The sequence below is a fragment of the Callorhinus ursinus genome, unplaced genomic scaffold (assembly GCF_003265705.2).
Source record: "Callorhinus ursinus isolate GAN/ISIS: 27379988/994484 unplaced genomic scaffold, GSC_fseal_2.0 scaffold94, whole genome shotgun sequence".
In the NCBI taxonomy this organism is placed as follows: domain Eukaryota; kingdom Metazoa; phylum Chordata; class Mammalia; order Carnivora; family Otariidae; genus Callorhinus; species Callorhinus ursinus.
The window spans coordinates 2,057,904-2,078,013 of NW_027397156.1; the positions used below are offsets into that span (position 1 = coordinate 2,057,904).

General features: G+C 44.7%; 1 protein-coding gene across 2 annotated transcripts in view; it reads left to right on the top strand.

Annotated features, from left to right (window-relative positions):
• The first annotated feature begins 338 nt into the window (after positions 1 to 338).
• CD4 (CD4 molecule) overlaps positions 339 to 20,110 on the top strand; it is a 42,686-nt gene continuing 22,914 nt past the window's right edge. Inside the window, exons 1-4 of one of the 2 annotated variants that reach the window (XM_073888714.1) lie at positions 339 to 481; positions 4,872 to 4,956; positions 6,597 to 6,701; positions 6,805 to 6,969. In XM_073888714.1, coding sequence (XP_073744815.1) covers positions 4,887 to 4,956; positions 6,597 to 6,701; positions 6,805 to 6,969 — 340 coding nt within the window. In that variant the 5' untranslated portion in view covers positions 339 to 481; positions 4,872 to 4,886. The remainder of the gene's footprint in view (positions 482 to 4,871; positions 4,957 to 6,596; positions 6,702 to 6,804; positions 6,970 to 20,110) is intronic. The other variant, XM_025851813.2, reaches the window with a different exon arrangement.

A 20,110-nucleotide genomic window follows, 5' to 3' on the forward strand; every position in this document is an offset into this window, starting at 1 on the left:
TATAGTGCCTCTGGTCCCTCCCCACTGAACAAATGCCCTCAGGACCCTGGCAAGGGGCTTACCAAGTGACCTCATGTGCCCCCCACCTCCCTCCCACTTCTCCTTCCCTTGAAGCCCAAACCAGATTGTGTTATCATCAAGGCCATCTTTTTTCTCGTTACACAACAAGAAGTTCAGCGACACTCTGTGCTCCAGCCTAGTTCTGTTCAAATTTTTCCCTTGACTTTGGCATTTTCACTTTGACATCTTTCCCTGAGAGGTAGGGGGTGGGGACCCCAGTCCCAGATGGTGACGTTGGGGGTTGGCCCAGTCCTGGGGTGTGGAGGAGCCTCACCACCAGGCTTCCTGTCTCTTCGTTTACATACATCTCTGCAGAAGTAACAGGCACTCTCCCCAGTGGGCTCCTGGTTGCAGAGCTCCGAGACCTCACGTAGACACAACTGTGTGAGAAGCAGAGGGGAGGAAAGACACAAGCCCGGAGGTAAGATGCATAGACTCAGCTTCATTCTTTTCCACGGGTCTGGGAAGGGGAGGAGAATGTGGTGGCAGATGCGTTGGAATGTTCTGGACTTCCAGTTCTCTGCTCACAACTCTGGCCACCTTCTCTTGTGTTTCGCACTAAATGAACTGTGAGATTCAAGAGGCCGGGGCTATGGCAAATTTCTCTCCACATCCCCCTGTGCTCAGCTCAGTGCCCGGAGCAGAAGGTGCTCCTCAGACGGGCATTGAGCTAGATTGCAAGATCAGAGAAGGCACGGAAACTGGAGGCCACCCCGGGCTGAGAAAGGCAGTGGGAGACAACTAGTCAAGGGGCCGTGGAGGAGGAGGTAGGAAGAGGGGAAAGGGGAAAAAAGAAGAAAGGGTGGGAAACGGATAGAAAGAATAAATATATATTAAGGAGGAAGGATGCCTATAAAAAAATAAAAAAGGGGAAACAAAGGAAAAAGCAAGAAAATGAGAAGGACAAGTGAAATCTAGTCTAGAAGCAATGCTTCCCAAGTCAACTGCCCCAATGACTCAATTGCCAGAAGTTCACACCAGAAACCATATTTGTCTGCAGCATTTCCTAAGCCTTATGACAGAGGTAGATTTCTTTTACCTTTCTTTTCTGTTTATATTTATTTCTACATTTGGGTCTACTTTTGGGCATTTTGGGGATTTTTGAACAATATGTGTAAGGGCCCTTCCATTTTAATGAGCTTTAAAATTATTAACGAAATTCTCTGAAAGGGTTGAAATTGAGCCCTTAGGTACGCAATGCTATCAACGTGATAGATACATCTTCTTAGGTAAATACGTCATTAGAAAAACAGGTTCAAAGAAAGTTTTAGATGTCTCAGCTGCTCTAGAAAAGGAGGCTAGGTGGTTTCGAAAAGGATTTGCAGGTCCCTCCTGGGCTTGGTGTGGTGTTGGGGGGATGCAGGAGGTGTTACCCCTCAAGACGGAATGCCCTGTACAATCCCGCCTCTTGCCTCCACGCTTTTTGTCTTTTCCCCTCTCCTATGACCTCCATGGCCTTGCAGCATTGTCCCCAAGGTGTCCTAAAGCCTTCCCTTCCAGACATATTCTGGGACAAGGACCTTCTCGGTACCGTCAGATTCCTCAAAATAGAAAGGCCCCACTACCGCTAATTCAAACATTTTGCTCTGGGTGGGATAGCTCTTCCTGAAATTTCCGTTTTCATGGGGCAAATTTTTAGGGGTGCAAGGCTGACAGTAGAACCTGATGGGGGAGATCACTCCGTTTCATATTTCGACAAATAATTTCTTGTGCTGTGTTAGATTCTGTGGGCTCATACAAAATGGCCGCCCTCTTAGCCTCAGAGGAAGGAGTTCCCAGAGGACAGGTTCAAAGAGAACTCCCGACATGATTTCCCTTTTTCATTTGGGGGGCACTTGTATAGAAGAGGTCTTCCTCAAAATAAAAACTCCCCCTCACCAACTGGTTCTAGGCAGAAGCCCTGTAGCATCTTAGGCCCTGATCTGGGCCATAATGGTGAGGTGGCCACAAGGGAGCTCAGTAGACCGAGGGCCTTGCACATTTTAGACACTCAATAAATGTTGAATGAAATAACTGATGAGGGTGGGTGATGGGAAGGGACAGATAGGGGCCTGGGTTTGTAGGGCTCTGAGGTTGAGCTCTGTTCTACACCTTTTGGGAGATGTAGGGGAAGAGAGGAAGGAGGGCACGGCACCCCCCACGTGGGCGTCTGAGGCAACGAGAGGATGGTGGAGGTTGCAGCCACCGAACCACAAGGGTCCCTTAGAGGGTCATGGTCTCTAGGAAGTTTACATGAAGCCAGTGAGCAGTAGAGAGGGTGTGTGCGGTGGGGAGCACATCCCGCGGTGGGGGGGCACATCCCACGGTGGGGCTTGAGGGGCTGCCTGGGGGCTCTGGGGAGAAGATGAAAGTGTCTGTGGGACCACAGACTGTTGCTGTGGTGGGGCTGTGCCCTCTTCCTCTCCCCAGTCTCGCTCCTCATCCCATCTGGGGGGCCAGAGCAAGGGCAACAGGAACCTCAAGAGCTCGGAGAGTTCGTGAGTTTGTGTTGCCATTTTGGTCTCACGGTTCTCTTGGTCTCTTTTGATCTCTCTTTTGGTCTACTGCTCTGGGCATGGGTGTTGCCTTTCAGAATGTCTTCATCTCTTTCCCTCTGACTCTGCCCGGTTTGCACTACCCTGGGCTTGGCATGGGATCAGGGATTGTGTGAAGTGTAGCTAGCTGTGGCTTTAATGAGCTGCTCCGGGTCTCTCCCTCCCATCCTCCCTCATCCTCCCTTGGGGCCTCTGTGTGTTTCCTGGAATTTCTCCTTTTCCCTTGGTCCACCCTGCAGACATCTCCCTTGCACCCACCTCCGGCTCCAGGCTGTGCTCTGCAGGCTTCCTTCACATCAAAGCTGGTTGAAAGCCTGCATTCCTGCCAGAGGCCTGGATGCCTGTTCACTGGCAAGAAGGGGCTAGAGCTTAGCGGCAGCTGGAGGTGGGGATGAAAAAGGAGGAGAGGCAAGGGGCACTCTGGGCAAGACCAACAGAGCCAGAATTGGTTCCTGGCGTCTGAGGCCAAGAGGAAGAGAGGTTCAGGTGTGGGGAGTTGAGTATGGGAGCCATCAGTGTGGGGAGGCACAGACACAGAAATACACATATGTGAGCGAGAAACAAGGAGAGAGAAAGGGAGAAAGAGAGGGAGATAGAGAGACATGGGGGCCAGGGCCTGGGGGACCAGCAAGCCCTCCCAGCCTCTCTCAAGGGGCTATGGTGTACAGGATGCTACTGTACTGGGGCAGAGCGCCTCTGGGGAGGATGAGGATGTGGGAATCAAAAGCCTGCTCTCTGGGGTGGCAGCGGAAGCCCAAGTCACCAAAGCAAGCAGCAGCTGGAAACCCATAGCCTTCTCCACCGAGCTGAGCCCTGGGTGAGTTGGGGCAGTACAAGGAGCTGGAGGTGGGGAAGTAGCCCTCTGCACAGACCTCAGGATCATGGCGTGAGGAAGAAGGAATGACCACCATTCGGGAAAGGGTCAAGAATGTCCCTAGCCTTCCCTAGGCATCTACACTGAATTTAGACCCCAGGGAAGGGATATTCCAAATGGAGACTCCTTTACTTTCCGCTCACCAAGGACATATTGAGTCTGGGGGGGGGGGGGGGGGGGACAGTGGGAACCACTCTCAGATGTAAGAGCGGCCATACCGCACTCTCTCCCCTCAGCCTTCCTCTCAGCTTCTCCATGCCCCATGCTAACTTGTAAACAACTACACCCATGACCAGCCTCTGTCCTCCATTTCGGGAAACCTTCTTGATCTCTTCACTTCCTATTTCCCCAGTTAAAAAAAAAATTCTATCAGGGACATCTGGCTGGCTCAGTTGGAAGATCATGCAACTCTTGATCTCAGGGTCATGAGTTTGAGCTCCACGTTGGGTGTAAAGATTACTTAAAAAATAAATAAACTTAAAAAAAAATTCTGTCAAGCCCCTATCTTGTATTAGGCCCTGGGACATTCCTCTTTCAGGCAGATGGAGTGACTGGAGATGGCATCTATCTATCTATCTACCTATCTATCTATCATATGTAATATGTATGATATATATATCTTCCCCCAAACCTCATTAGGAAGCCCATGTCCCCAGCACATCTGAGGACTACATCCCTATCATGGGTCGGTGCCCAACAGGGAACAGAATCTGCCTCCGATGGTTCAAGAGACTGCAGAAAGGGGGTTATTCCCAGAGGTGTGAAGAGGGAACCAGCCAGCACATGGAGGGAGTATAGCTGTTGCCAGAAAGTATGCCCGAGGAGGAAGAGAGTTAGGAAAAATACCCCAGCCTCTTTCCCTCACCCTCTCTCATCTTGTGGGTGCTTCCCACTGGCCAACCCCAACTAGTAGTGGGGTGGTGGTGGCAAGGGAGCTGGGTGGTACAGTCTGCAGAAGTCAGCCTCCTTGTAGAGAGCAGGGCAGGGAGGTTGGAGAATAGCTCAGGGGTGGGAGGGGGTTGGGGAGAGGGGTTGGGGGGGCGCAAGAGTAGGCAACCTGGATTGGGGTGACTTGGGTTCATCTAGGCCAGGGTTAGGTGTGGACACATTCTTAAATGACCCACTTTAGTAACAGAATTAATACGTTGAGTACAGAAAGAAGTCAGTGATTTTCCCTCCTCCATTCAATTCAATTTGGTTTAAGTTAACCAAACACATCCCAAATCTCTTTTCGATGCTCCAGCTGGTGCCAGGTCTACAGTGGTGGCAGAGCTGGCTGGAGCATCATCTTCATCCTGGAGGAGATCAAGCTGCGGGGGGGGGGGGGGGGATGGGAGCCCAAATCAAAGACTGGGCTGGGGGACAGAGAAACAAGTCTGGACACAGGATCTCTTCTTGCCAAGCTCTGGACCAAGTTCATGCTGACACTGCCCCCCAAGGCAGCCACCCCTCTGAGGCCTACTTCCAGTCTGAGCCTGGAGCTCAAAGGTACAAGCCCTGTTCCCATCTGCCTTCCAGACATTATCTGGTGGCCTTCCTCCAGTCCCCACTCCCTCCATGTCATCTGGTCTCCTTCCTAAAGCTCTATACAGACCATGTCCCGTCTCTGCTCAAAACTCAGCAGTTCCTCCTAGTTGCCTGCAGAACAAAGCCCTGACCCTCTAGCCTCCCTGTCAAGATTCTCAACCAGGCCTCAGATGCCTTCCCACATCCCACCCCCTCCCTCCCTGAGTCTCTCCAGACTCCCAGTTGGGATCTCGGCCCTGCCCCCTGACAGGCTGCCTGACTCACTGCTGTGGCATGGTGGGGTGCCCCCACCCTGTCCTCCCCCCCCAGTTTCTGATTCAGCAGGTCTGGGGTGAGGCCTGAGAATCTGCATTTCTAACAAGTTAACAGCTGCTGCCGATCCAGGACCACACTTTGAGAATCGATGCTCTGGGCTCCTGGGTGGCTCAGTCGGTTGGGCATCTGTCTTTGGCTTGGGTCGGGAACTCGGGGTCCTGGGGCCCATGATGGAGCCCCGCCTCAGGCTCCCTGCTTATCAGGGAGCCTACTTCTCCCTCTCCCACTGTCTCTCCTCCCTGCTTGTGCTCTTGCTCTCTCTCAAATGAATAAATACAATCTTAAAAAAAAAAGAGAGAGAGAGAGAATCGCTGCTCTAACCTCAGGCTGCCCATTGTGCTAGGTTCATTCAGAGCCTTTCTACACACCCTCCCCTCCCCCCGCCACCCCAGCCGCCACCATCTCCGGAGCTCACAGAAACCAAACAACATTTTTCTGCTTTCCCTCAGAGGCCTTACAGGGTTGGTCTGAGAGTGAGCAGGGAGTTACTCTCTGCTCCTTCTCTCCCTCACCCCACACAGTGTATCTGGCCCCAAGTCCTGGCAATTTGCCCTCAGACGTACCCCTCAGGGCAGTCTCTTTTTCCACATTTCCATAGTTCTGACTTGTCTGAGTTTGGGCCTGTCTTCTCTCACCAGGATTGTGGCAATCTTGCTTCCTGGGCTTGGCCTCCTCCAGCTTGTCTTTCACAGAGCCGCTGAAGGGAGCCACTCTGCAAACCAAATCATGTCCTTTTTTTTTTTTTTAAAGATTTTATTTATTTGACAGAGAGAGACACAGTGGGAGAGGGAAAAGCAGGGGGAGTGGGAGAGGGAGAGGCAGGCTTTCCCCCCAAGCAGGGAGCCTGATGTGGGGCTCGATTGCAGGACCCTAGGATCATGACCTAGCCAAAGGCAGACGCTTAACGACTGAGCCACCCAGGTGCCCCTAAATCATGTCCTTCTTGACATAAAGTCCTTTACTGGCTCCCTGGTGCCTAGGGCCATGGCCTGGCATCACAGCAGGGCACTCAAGGACCTTCACGGCCTGGCCTGGCCTGGCCGCCCGTCTCAGTCCCCAGCAATCTGCCACCTTCTCTGTGAATCCTTTTCTGATTCCACTTCAAGAACCCACTCTGGCCTGGGCACAGCCTTGTGTAGCATGTCTGGATGGATGTCTGCTTAGCAGTCAGCATGTCTAGGTCCCTGGCTCGGCTGTATGGGTGAGATTGCCTATCATCTCCCTGTATCCCTTTGAGCCCCAGACCCAATAAATGCCTGCTGACTAATGATTGGTATCTCCTTCAGGCCCTGCCTTTTGTGCGGGGAAGGCCCAGGTCCCTGCCTGCCTCAACAAGGCCACGATGAGTCGAGGGGCTGCTTTTAGGCACCTGCTCCTGGTGCTGCAGTTGGGTGAGTGCTCAGACCTTGGGGTTCTGGTGGGAGGAGGGGCTGACTGGGAGATGCAAAAATGGGGGGATGGCCTTGAGGCCTGACCTCCCTTTTTTCCACCTAGCGATGCTCCCCGCGGTCCCTCTGGAAAGAGAGGTGGTGTTGGCGAAGGTGGGAGACACAGCGGAACTGCCCTGCCATGCTACCCCGGGGAAGAACATAGGCTTCAACTGGAAACATTCTTCCATGCTCAAGATTCTGGGGCGTCAGGGCTCCTTCTGGCTTACAGGTAGGGTGGCCCAGCTCCCCATCCAGGGAGGAAGACACCATGGACTGAACATCTCTGGTGTCAGAGCCCAGCTTCCGGTAAACTCTGAGATCCCAGAGGGGTCTGGTTGACAGGCTCAGGTGTGCTCTCCCAGTCCAGGGTTTCCCTGTGCCAACTGTGGGTGGCCCAGGGAGTGGCTCTCGGTGTCTATTATAATTTCAGAATTTTAATGTTCATGGCCTTATTTTAATGGATCTTAGAGAAATAACTATCATATAAAACCTGTAATTTCATGGGTATTATTGCTACAGACCCAGGATGATACGTTTTTACTTCCATTAAAAAGCAACACAATGATGTTTTTTCTCGCTTTTAAAGTAAAAAGAATTAAGATCTCCATACTTCTTAGAAACGTATTTTGCAGTAAAGGAGTTTTACTGTCACACTGAGGTTTGCCCTTATACTCTTCTTTAAATAATAATTCTTTCTTGTATGTATGGCCTCTAATATTCAACTTGTTGAATAGAAGCACCATATGAGAAAACCTCATCAGCATGAAATATGTTTTTGTAAATATGTTTTTATTTTATAAGTTTATTAGATTTACCATTGTTTGTATTTCATTGCTTATTTTTATTTTTATTGTTTTTTTTAAGATTTTATTTTAAAGTAATCTCTACACTCACAACCCCAAGATCGAGAGTCATACCCTCCACCACTGAGCCCACCAGGTGCCCCTCACTGCTTATTTTTAATATCTTTTTAATTATGAAAAATTTAAACATATATAAAAGTAGAATAATTAGATAATGAACCCCCATGTATCCCACTCAGCTTCAGCAATTATTGTTTCATGGTCAATTAATGGTTTCCTTTCATCTACATCCCTAAACCTCCACCACCATATTATTTTATAGCAAATACCAAACATTGTATTATTTAGTCTGTAAATACTTTGATATGTATCTCTAAGATATAATGACTCTTTTTTTTGTTCCCCTCCTAAAATGTAATGACTCATTTATTTTTAAGATTTTATTTATTTATTTGACAGAGAAGAGAGAGCATGAGGAGAGGGGAGGGGTAGAGGGAGAGGGAGAGGCAGGCTCCCCAGTGAACAGGGAGCCCAATGTAGGGCTCGAGCCCAAGGACCCCAGGATCATGATCTGAACCAAAGGCAGATGCCCAACCCACTGAGCTACCCAGGTGCCCCAAATGTAATGACTCTTTAAAAAAAATATCCACAGTATCATTATCACCCATTAAAAGTGAAGAATAATCCCTTAATGTTGGTAAATATCCAGGCAGTGTTCAAATTTTCCTAATTGCCTCTAATATTATTTTTACATTTGGTTTATTTGAATCAGGATCCAGATAAAAATTTAGGCATGGTATTTGGTTGATATGTCCCTTAAATCCCTTTGAATTTACATATTTGTTCCCCCAGATTTTTTTTCTCTTACCACTGATTGGTTGAAGAAACAAGGCAATTGTCCTGTGAAGTTTTACATGTTTGAAAGGAGCTGGCTGCATTCCCGTGGTGTCATTTAACATGTTCCTCTGTCCCTTGAATCTCCTATCGATGGTGGTTAAATCTAGAGACTTGATTAAGTTCACATTTAATTTTTTTAAAGATTTTATTTATTTATTTGAGAGAGAGAATGAGAGAGAGAGAGAGCACATGAGAGGGGGGAGGGTCAGAGGGAGAAGCAGACTCCCTGCTGAGCAGGGAGCCTAATATGGGACTCGATCCTGTGACTCCAGGATCATGACCTGAGCCGAAGGCAGTCGCTTAACCAACTGAGCCACCCAGGTGCCCCACATTTAATTTTTTTTTAAAGATTTTATTTATTCATTTGTCAGAGAGAGAGAGAGAGTGAGCAAGCACAAGCAGGGGGAATGGCAGGCAGAGGGAGAAGCAGTCTCCCTGCAGATCAAGGAGCCCAATGCAGGACTGGATCCCAGGACCCTGGGATCATGACCTGAGCAGATGCTTAACTGACTGAGCCACCCAGGCGCCCCTTTATTTTTTATTTTTAGAGAGAGAGAGAGCATGAGCTGGGGATGGGAGGGGCAGAGGGAAAGGGAGAGGGAGAATCTTAAGGAGGGTCCACACTCAGTGCAGAAGCCCGATGCGACGCTCGATCTCATGACCCTGAGATCATGACCTGAGCCAAAATCAAGAGTCGAATACTTAAACTACTGAGCCACCCAGGCGCCCCTAAACTTTCCTTTTTTTTAAAATAAATTTATTTAATCTAAAAAAAGTGAAAGCATTTAAAGATGTTACATTAATAAGATAGGTAGATCTGGCCAAAATCATGTATAAGATGTGTGAATGGTTGATGTCTGGGGAAATATGGCTTTAGTCCAAGACTCTGACTTTACTAGCGAGGAAACTGAGGCCTAGGGAGAAGTCCCTGCCCTGAGTTTGTGCCCGGTTAGAAGCAGAACTGGGGCTAGAACTTTGGTCTTTCATTCAGCGCTAGGCTCTCCTGTGGAAAGGTATCCTCAGTGCAATCAAAACTGAATTGGCCACAGTGCGTAGAAAACCATCTTTGCTGAAAATGGATGTCTCCTCTTCCTGCCTCTGTCCAGTGGGAGAGAAGTCCTCCATTTCTGGCAAGGAGGTTCTTGCTGGGGCCCCAGAGTGACAATTCAGACACCCACCCATGTCCACTCTTCATGTTTGGACATGAAGAAAAAGGGGGATATTGGGCTGGATCTTTATTGACCCAAAGCCATTCCCTAAAATTAACAAAACCCCCAATTCCTGATCTCTTTCTGATAAAGGCACACAAAGCAGAAATCAGCAGGTTAACTGCCCTTTGCGTGCCCATGTCCTTTCCTTCAGACAGCTGTTTAAAGAGGACCCTATGGGAGCGCCTGGGCGGCTCAGTCAGTTAAGCGTCTGCCTTTGACTCAGGTCATGATCTGGAGAACCTGGGATTGAGCCCTGCGTTGGGCTCCCTGCTCAGTGGAGAGCCTGCTTCTCCTTCTCCCTCTGCTCTTCCCCCACGCTCGTGCTCTCTCATTCTATCTTAAACAAATAAAATCTTTTAAATAAAACAAACAAACAAATAGGACCCTATGATCAAACTAACCTGTGTCCTTTCTTGGCCTATGGGCTCCTAGTGCCCATTATGTAATTTGCACCCCGGCAGAGCTCAGAACACTCCCACAAACTCTGCAAGTGATTTTTCTTGTCCTAGAATTTTATTCTGCTGAATTGCTTGAAATAATCAGACTTTCAGCTGAGACTTTATTTATTTTTATTAATTTTAAAGTTAAAATGATTTGAAAAAGCAACACAGGTACATGGTAAACATTTAAAACCATACAAATGATACCCAGTGTGTTGAAAACAAAATTCAGCTAAGTAAATTTGGAGATCTAATTGGCTTTATTCAGTGATTCATAAATTGGGTAACATCCCGACTAGCAAATAGAAAAGAGCTCTGAAGAGCTGTAGAAAGGAAAGGTTTTTAAAGGCAGAAAAGGGGTGAGGAAAAGGAAGTTTATTAGCAAAGAGTGTATTGTTTCAGACAAGGTCACCTGCTTGAGGGGACAGAAGGGGTCTGTCAGGCACATTTCCTCACTACTGCTGACCAGGTAATTCCAGATTGACTCATTAAAGGTTCTGTTCCTGGGAAAAGCTGAAACTGCAATTAGGTTAGGTATTAAGTCTTGGTTTGCTGATGTGGGGGTTAGCATAACTGACTCCATTTTGGTCCCGTTGGCTCTTGTTTCACAGTTCCCCTCTTTTGATCATAGCTCTCAGCTAAACTGAGCGTGGCCTTAGCGCCCCTCCCAGCTACTGCTCTGAAGTTCTTGAAGTTTCTGTTGATTCTTTGTCTGGTACTCACAGGTCGTGACTTTTCCCCCCTAATCTTTGTGACATTCACAGGTTATAACTTCAGGCTTATAGTTTTTAAGTTGGTGGTTCTTTTTGTTCCTTTTCTGATGTTCCAGTCTTAGGGAGATCATTTGCTTGGTGGTTAACAGCAGCAAACAGTGCGTTTAAAGCCTTTGAGAGGGAGGCACCTGGGTGGCTCCGTCCCTTAAGTTTCTGCCTTCGGCTCAAGTCATAATTCTGGGGTCCTGGGATCGAGCCCCAAGTTGGATTGGGCTCCCGATTCAGCAGGGAGTCTGCTTCTCCCTCTCCCTCTGCCCCTCCCCCTGCTCATGGCTTCTCTCTCTCCAATAAATAAATAAAACCTTAAAAAAAGAAAATAAAGCCTTTGAGAAGATACAGTGCACCAGGGAGACTAGTATGATTATTATTAGCAGGAAAATTCCCAATGTTTGGAGTGCACTTTGGAGTCATGATCCCTAAGACCCAAACCAATAAAAATCAAGCAAGTCAAAGAAAGACCCCATTAAAAGAGTCACTTTTGTTTTTTTAAGATTTTATTTATTTATTTGACATAGAGAGACACAGCGAGAGAGGGGACACAAGCAGGGGGAGTGGGAGAGGGAGAAGCAGGCTTCTCGCCGAGCAGGGAGCCCGATCTGGGGCTCGATCCCAGGACACTGGGATCATGACCTGAGCCGAAGGCAGACGCTTAACGACTGAACCACCCAGGCGCCCTAAAAGAGTCACCTTTTTAAGCCAAGTAACTTGGTGAGTGATCTTATGTAACTGAATTTCAACTTCCCTAGAAGTGTTAATCCAGGTTTAGCAGGTGATGTTGGCCACGGCAGACACTTCCTTGCTCAGCTAAGAGAGAATTAAAGTCTGTCTTATTATCAAGAATAACTTTGGCCAGAGAGCCTAAGGATTTTTGTTGGGCAGCTATTATTTTAGCAGTGGATTCTGCAATACTTTCAAGAGTTAAGACGTTGCTGATTGTAGCCTCCGTTTGCATTTAATACCAACTAGGGGAACACTGGTCTACCAAGCTAATTTTGAATCAGGAATGCCTCCTGGTAATTCCTGTTTGAGTCTGTGATTCGGGACTGGAAAGGCAACAGTCATGGAGACCAGTAAAATTTAGGGGTCTGTAGACCACACAGGTGGTTTTCTTCTGATTACACTTGCCTGGTGTCCCTTCCCCAGGTTTGGGATTATTAACCAGAGTCAGGGAAATGGACCAGGGGGTCTCTAGCATCATGGACAGATCAAAATTTTTGATGACCAATCTAGCAGTCTGAAGGGTGACCCCCCTTAGCAATGACCTGGGAGACCCAGATAATAGTGTTATCTTTCCAAGCCAATGCCAGAGTAAAGGAAAGAAAGAGAGGAAGAAAGAATTTCATGTTCAGTTTAAGTATGAAGTCTTGATCCAGCTTCTTGAGTGGAAGCAATTTATCTTAACATCAGCTACTTCTCTTCTTAGATAATTTGATTTTCAGGTGTCCAGCTCAAAGATTTTGAGGTGCACAGGGCCAGATGGCATGTGGTGACTTCCTCAGCTGTAGGACATGTCCCCAAGGCTCAGGTCCCTGAAGTTTGGCTGCCATCTGGGTAGCGAAGAGGACCTGATTTAGTTCCATCCGAGGAAATTCAAAGGCAGTCTTTGTTCTTAGTGATTGCAAGTCAAAAGGAGAAAAGAAAATTGGAAATGTTAGTTTAGAGAGTTGCAGCCAGATATTTGAGGAAACTAGAAGAATTCAGGCCCCAGTCCAGTATACAGGTATATAAGAAAAACTCAAAGACAATTAACAGGGTTAGAATCTAATATGGACAAAGGTGCAAACATAATTTTTATCTCTATAATTATCCCCATTTTTATCAAAGATAATTACAATAAAACTAATTCATTTGCATTAAACTCGGCCTGATTATTTACATAAGTGCAGCAAGAATAGTGATTGACCATATCAGCTTTTCTTTCTTTCTTTTTAAAGACTGCTTTGCTGGAACCTTATGAACAAGGTACCAGGTCAGTTTTTCCAAGGGGCTTTATTGGCTCCATAAAGTCAACCTATTTCTTCAGAGCTGTCTGGTTACATCTGAATCTATGCCTGTCTTTCTTAAATAGAACATTCCAGTCAAAGCCTTGGTAATATAACCAATGTTTCCATTTGTGTCCTGTTACAAGGAGAATATAGTCTCAATGAACTTGTGTAAATAACTATTTTGTCATAAAAAGAATACTCAAGAGTTTTCACATTTTGGAGGGATTAGGTAGGGAGAAAAAGTAAATGTTTCATCTTTGATTACAGAGGCATATTTTACTAACTTGTTATAAGTCATAAATGGCTTAAGAGAAAAAGTTTCCTCAATCTGGAAAAATAAAACATTAAAGAACCAGCAATGTTTCAAGCAAGAAGTCATAAAAATTATAATCATCCTCCTCAGCTCATTAAGTCCGATGTTATTAACTCTTGCTTAAATCCAGTTTTTTTCCCATTAATTCTGGAAAGTCTTATTTGTTCATTTTTTAAATCTTAAAGTTATCAGAAACCTGTGTTTGCTAGAGTCCTTTCAATGAATCTTTTTCTTTTTAAGATTTTATTTATTTATTTGACAGAGAGAGACACAGCGAGAGAGGGAACACAAGCAGGGGGAGTGGGAGAGGGAGAAGCAGGCTTCCCGCCGAGCAGGGAGCCCGATCTGGGGCTTGATCCCAGGACCCTGAGATCATGACCTGAGCTGAAGGCAGACGCTTCGACTGAGCCACCCAGGTGCCCTCAATGAATCTTCTTGATGAAGCACTTTTGTAGGGACTTTTGCAAAAGCATCGGAGTAATACATGAACTGTCTATAAGTGACAAAAGACTTTAAAAAAAATGTGTTAAAGATCTGATGAAAGAAAAAAAGATGTGATGAAAGTTCATTATGATGAAATTGACAAGGAAATTTGGTTATTTCTGTGAAACACAACATTTTATTTCATTTCATTTCATTTTACTTTTTTGAGAGAGAGAGCGTGAGCAAGGGCAGAGAGGCAGAGGGAGAGGGAGAGAGAGAACCCCAAGCAGGCTCCACACTCAGTGCAGAGCTGGGCTCAATCTGAGATCATGAGCTGAAATCAAAAGCCAGACGCTCAACTGACTGAGCCACCCAGGCGCCCCAAAACACAATATTTTAAAATGATAACTGGAGCCTCACTTTAGGACAAAATTGTTTTTTCCTCAACCAAAAAAAGCATTTCCATTTTTCTTTTACCATACTTTTTTTTTTTTTAAGTCACGGGGCCTGAACTCACGACCCTGAGATCAAGACCTGAGCTGAGATCAAGAGTCAGATGCTTAACTGACTGAGCCACCCAGGCGCCCCTACCATACCTTCTTTTACCAAAAACTCACATCCTACTTTCCTTGCATATGGAGAATGTTTCCCTTATTATTTCAAGTAGTTTAAATTACATATATTAGACTTTTTTTAGCCCCTAGAAACCTTTAATTTCTAGCAGAAACTATGAAGTGAGCAACTGCATTAGCATTCTGTGGCTTGGCAGACATATAAATACATTTTATAACTTCTAGAAACATATGCTTTCTTTTTTTAAATAAAGATTTTATTTATTTGAGAGAGAGAGAGCGCACACGTAAGCCGGGGGGAGGGGCAGAGAGAGAGGGAGAAGCAGACTTCCCACTTAGCAGGGAGCCCAACCTGGGGCTCAATCCCAGGACCCTGGGATCATGACCTGAGCTGAAGCCAGACGCTTAACCGACTAAGCCACCCAGGCGCCCCAAAACATATGCTTTCTCATAGTAATTTTTTTAATGTGGCACAAAACATGGTTTACTAACAGATGTAAATATCTTTAGTTCCTCTATAAAAGGAAGCCCAAAGTAGATAAACCTATGTTCAGTAATTAATGTTTCAGTATTTTAACTTATTTAGAAATGATCCAGATATTTAGACTATCCATCGTTTAACTTAGCAAAACTTTAAGGTTTCAGGCTACTAAAAAGATTTGGGGGAACCATCAAAAATTCACCTAAAAACTTTCATCTCACTTATATCTATTTAATTTACTTGTTCTCAACAATTATTTTTAGATTAATTATACAAATTTCATCATACCAAGTTATTTTTTTCTTGTGGAGAAGTTTTTTAACAGAGATAACAGGAACTTACTTGACTAGTAACCCCAGGTAGAATAAACGTTGTGTGTCTGCATTGTTTTTATTAAAATTTTTTAAAAAGATTTTATTTATTTATTTGAGAGAGAATGAGCGGGGAGAGGGAGAGGGAGAAGCAGACTCCCTGATGAGCATGGGAGCCCCCCTCTCCCCACACGGGGCTCTATCCCAGGACTCTTAGACCATGACCTGAGCTGAAGGCAAACACTTAACTGACTGAGCCACCCAGGCGCCCCGTCTGCATTGTTTTTAATGTTGATAATTCTAAAGACATATCTATTTTAATTAAACCAACAAATGTAAACTAGCTTTTAATTACTAAAGATTACCTCAGATCATGTGAACCCGAAAAGCATTTGGTTTCATTTTTACTACATTTCTTTTTTTTTTTTAAGATTTTATTTATTTGACAGAGAGAGAGAGAGAGAGAGAGCACAAGTAGGCAGAGCGGCAGGCAGAGGCAGAGGGAGAAGCAGACTCCCTGCTGAGCAGAGAGCCTGATGCGGGACTCGATCCTAGGACCTTGGGATCATGACCTGAGCCGAAGGCAGACGCTTAACCATCTGATCTACCCAGGCACCCCAGAAATCCTTTTAAATATCTTGTCAGTGTTCACCTGAGACAAACAGTAAATATTCTTGGACTCAAGAGGTAGCCACAAACAGGGGGCAAAAGATATTTTATTTTCTCTCTCTACTTGGTACTACGGTCAGAGACACAGAAGAGCTGACTCTGGTAGGAATTCTCACCTTGAGCTGGGTTCTGCCAGTTTTTCCAGGATCCCATCTGTATGCAGCTCGGGTGTCTACCAGAATTTGGCAAAATTTTCCATTAGCTTTAATTTTAGTTTTCCCTTGACTGCTTGAAGGGAATAACATAGCAGTTTACCAAAAAATCCCATGGAGTCCCATCAACTCTGGGAGGGGTCCAGATAGGGGCTCTCTTTTGAGGATAGTATGGGTGTGTCTGTAAGGTCACTCATTTGGCAGACTTTTGTTTACGGTCTTGTAGTCTTTTCAGAGTGGAAAGACAATTCAGGCGGAGGATTACTAGAACGAGTAGTCAAACGAAGGATAGAGGGGAGCAGTGGAGTTACGTCAGTCTCACAGTGTTTTGTTTTAGGTACCGCTGTGTCTTTAATTTTTCTTTCTTTTTTTTTTTTTTAAAGATTTTATTTATTTGAGAGAGCGAGAATGAGAGAGAGAGAGAGAGAGCACATGAGGGGGGAGGGTCAGAGGGAGAAGCAGACTCCCTGCTTAGCAGGGAGCCCGATGTGGGACTCGATCCTGGGACTCCAGGATCATGACCTGAGCCGAAGGCAGTGGCTTAACCAACTGAGCCACCCAGGCGCCCCGTGTCTTTAATTTTTCATTTGCTTTTTGGCAATGCATCTTTTAATGAAGGTATTTTGGAATTTTGAAACCTTTTTTTTTTTCATCATGATAAGTGCACTCTTTAATCCCCATCCCCTATTTCCTCTGTTCCCCCAACCCCTCCCTTCTGGTAACCATCAGTTTGTTCTCTACAGTTAAGAGCCTACTTCTTGGTTTCTCTCTCTCTCTCTTTTTCCTTTGCTTGTTTTGTTTGTTAAATTCCACATATGAGTGAGATCATATGGTGTTTGCCTTTCTCTGACTGACTTATTTTGCTTAGCATAATACTCTCTAGCTCCATCCATGTTGTTACAAATGGCAAGATTTCATTCTTTTTTTTTGTGGCTCAGTAGTATTCCATTATATGTACACCACCTCTTCTTTATCCATTCATCTATTGATGGACACTTGGGCTGCTTCCATATCTTGGCTACTCTAAAGAATGCTGCAATAAACATAGGGGTGAATGTATTCCTTTGAGTGTTCTTGTATTTTTTTAAAGTTGTATTTATTTTTTTAGTAATCTCTACACCCAACATGGGGCTCAAACTCATGACCCTGAGATCAAGAGTCACATGGCCTTCTAACTGAGCCAGCCAGGCACCCCATGTTCTTGTATTTTTTGGGTAAATACCTAGGAGTGCAATTCTTGGGCCATAAGGTAGCTCTATTTTTAATTTTTTGAGAAACCTCCATACTGTTTTCCCCAGTGTCTGCACCAGTTGCATTCCCACTAACAGTGCAAGAGGGTTCCTTTTCCTCCACATCCTCACCAACACTGGTTGTTTCTTGTGTTTTTGATGTTTGACTTAGCCATTCTGAGGCAGGGGAAGTGATAACACATTGTAGTTTTGATTTGCATTGATTTGCATTTCCCTGATGATGAGTGATGTCGAGCATCTTTTCATGTGTCTGTTGGCCAACTGTATGTCTTCTTCGGAGAAATGTCTGTTCATGTCTTTTGCCCATTTTTTAATTGGAGTATTTGTTTTTTGGGTGTTGAGTTGTATCAGTTTTTTATATATTTTGGATACTAATCCTTTATCAGAATATGTCCTTTGTAAATACCTTCTCCCATTCTGTAGGTTGCCTTTTAGTTTTGTTAATTGTTTCTTCGCTGTGCAGAAGCTTTTTATTTTGACGTAGTCCCAATAGTTTATTTTTGCTTTTATTTCCCTTGCCTCAAGAGACGTCTCTAAAAAAAATGTTGCTATGGCCAATGTCAGAGAGATTACTGACTGTGCTTTCTTCAAGGATTTTTATGGTTTCATGATGGGTGGGAGATGGACTAAATGGGTGATGGGTATTAAGGAGAGCACTTGTTATGATGAGCACTGGGAGTTATATATAAGTGATGAATCACTAAATTCTACTCCTGAAATCAATATTATACTATACATTAACTAACTAGAATTTAAATTAAAATTTTGGGGGGGAAGGGTTTTTATGGTTTCAAGTCTCACATTTAGGTCTTCTTTTAAAAAAAATTTTTATTTATTTATTTGTCAGAGAGAGAGAGCATAAGCAGGGGGAGCTGCCGGCAGAGGGAGAAGCAGGCTCTCCGCTGAGCAAGGAGCCTGATGTGGGACTCAATCCCAGGACCCTGGGATCATGACCTGAGCCAAAGGCAGGTGCTCAACTGACTGAGCCACCTAATTGATGATATAATTACAGTTTATTTCTGGGTTTTCTGTTCTATTCCATTGATCTATGTGTCTATTTTTATGCCATTCTGTTATAATTACTACTACTTTGTAATATAACTTGAAATCTGGAATTGTGTTACCTCCAGTTTTGTTTCTCTCCTTCAAGATTCCTTTGGCTATTTGAGGTCTTTTGTGGTTTCATACAAATTTTAGGATTGTTTGTTCTAGCTCCGTAAATATTGCTGTTGGTATTTCGATAGGGATTGCATTAAATCTATAGATTGCTTTGGGTGGTATAGACATTTTATTTTATTTAAAAAAAATTTTTTGTTGTAATTTTATTATTTTTAAGTAATCTCTATACCCACCGTGGGACTCGAACTCATGACCCCAAGATCAAGAGTTTCATGCTCTCCCGACTGAGCCAGCCAGGTGCCCTAATATAGACATTTTAATAATATTTGTTCTTCCAATCCATGTGCATGGAATGTCTTTCCATTTCTTTGCATCATCTTGAATTTTATTTCATCAGTGTTTTATAGCTTTCAGAGTACAGGTCTTTCACCTCTTTGGTTAAGTTTATTCCTAGATATTGTATTGGTTTTGGTGCAATTGTAAAGGGGATTGTTTTCTTAACTTCATTTTCTGCTGCTTTATTCGTGTATAAGAATGCAATAGATTTCTGTACATTGATTTTGTATCCTACAGCTTTACTGAATTCATTTATCAGTTCTAGTGTCTTTTGGTGGAGTTTTTAGGGTTTTCTATATATAGTATCATGTCATCCATCTGTGTATAGTTTTACTTCTTCCTTACCAATTTAGATGCCTTTTATTTCTTTCTGTTGTCTAATTGCTGTGGCTTGGACTTTCAATACTATGTTGAATAAAGGGGATGAGAGTGAACATCCTATGGTCCAGAAGCCATAAATATCTATGAATATGACCAAATCTTATTAAAAACAACCTAAGATTAGACAAATGAGCATGTGTGCTAGAAGGTGACATGCTTAACTTTTTAGAATTTAAGGATCCCATCTTTATCGTTATTTATTTATCTTTTAAGCTAAGCCTTTGGGTCTCTTGAGCCTAAAGGGGATGTGATGCTGGGTTGAGAATTGTGTGATCTTTTACAGTGTAGCTCAATCTTGAGATTGGTGGGTGACCTAATGTCAATCTAAACCATACCATGACCAACTTATACTGACACAGGAGTCTTTAGGTTAGGTGGCAACTGCTCTGACAACTTTTAAAATTTTTTAAAAGATTTATTTATTTATTTGAGAGAATGAGAATGAGAGAGAGAGAGTACATGAGAGGGGGGGAGGGTTAGAGGGAGAAGCAGGCTCCTCGCTGAGCAGGGAGCCCGATGCGGGACTCGATCCTGGGACTCCAGGATCATGACCTGAGCTGAAGGCAGTCGCTTAACCAACTGAGCCACCCAGGTGCCCCTGCTCTGACAACTTTTAAGTGCTCAACCTGTGCCCAACAATTTTGCAGCTACTTCTGAATAGCAATAGCCTTTATCTACACAAAACAAACCAAACATCTGCATCTTAATATACCAGCAGTAACCGAGAGATATTACTGTGGCTTGGCCAAGTACACATTGCTGTGTACCACCAGCAATTCCAAAACGTGAAACCGGGGTTTGGAGAAAGGATTGTACTAGCAAACCCCCCAAAATTAGGACTGTGGGCTGATTCCAAATAGCAGTTACTATAGTGGAATCTAGGGAAATTCCAAGTAAATGCAGAATTGCAGACTAAATTGCTAGCAGTTCCCAGTTTGGAATCTGGGGATGGAACCAAGGACTGGGTTTTCCAATCAAATGGTGAACTGTGGTCCAAATTACCACCAGTTCCCAACATGGAACTAGTGATTCCAGACAAATGAGGAACTGAATGGAAAGCTAATTAGATCAGGAGCTTGATGCAAAGAGTGTGGAACTCAGAACCAAGAGGGACTTACCCATGGCCTTTGGAAATGGTGAGAAATACAGAGAACTCAAAAGGGTTCACAAGTACCAAGCCTGTGTTTCTCATTGTCCCTGAATGCTGTCAGAAGTTTCCTTCAATCCCACCACTGCTGCCAAATCTGTGAAAAA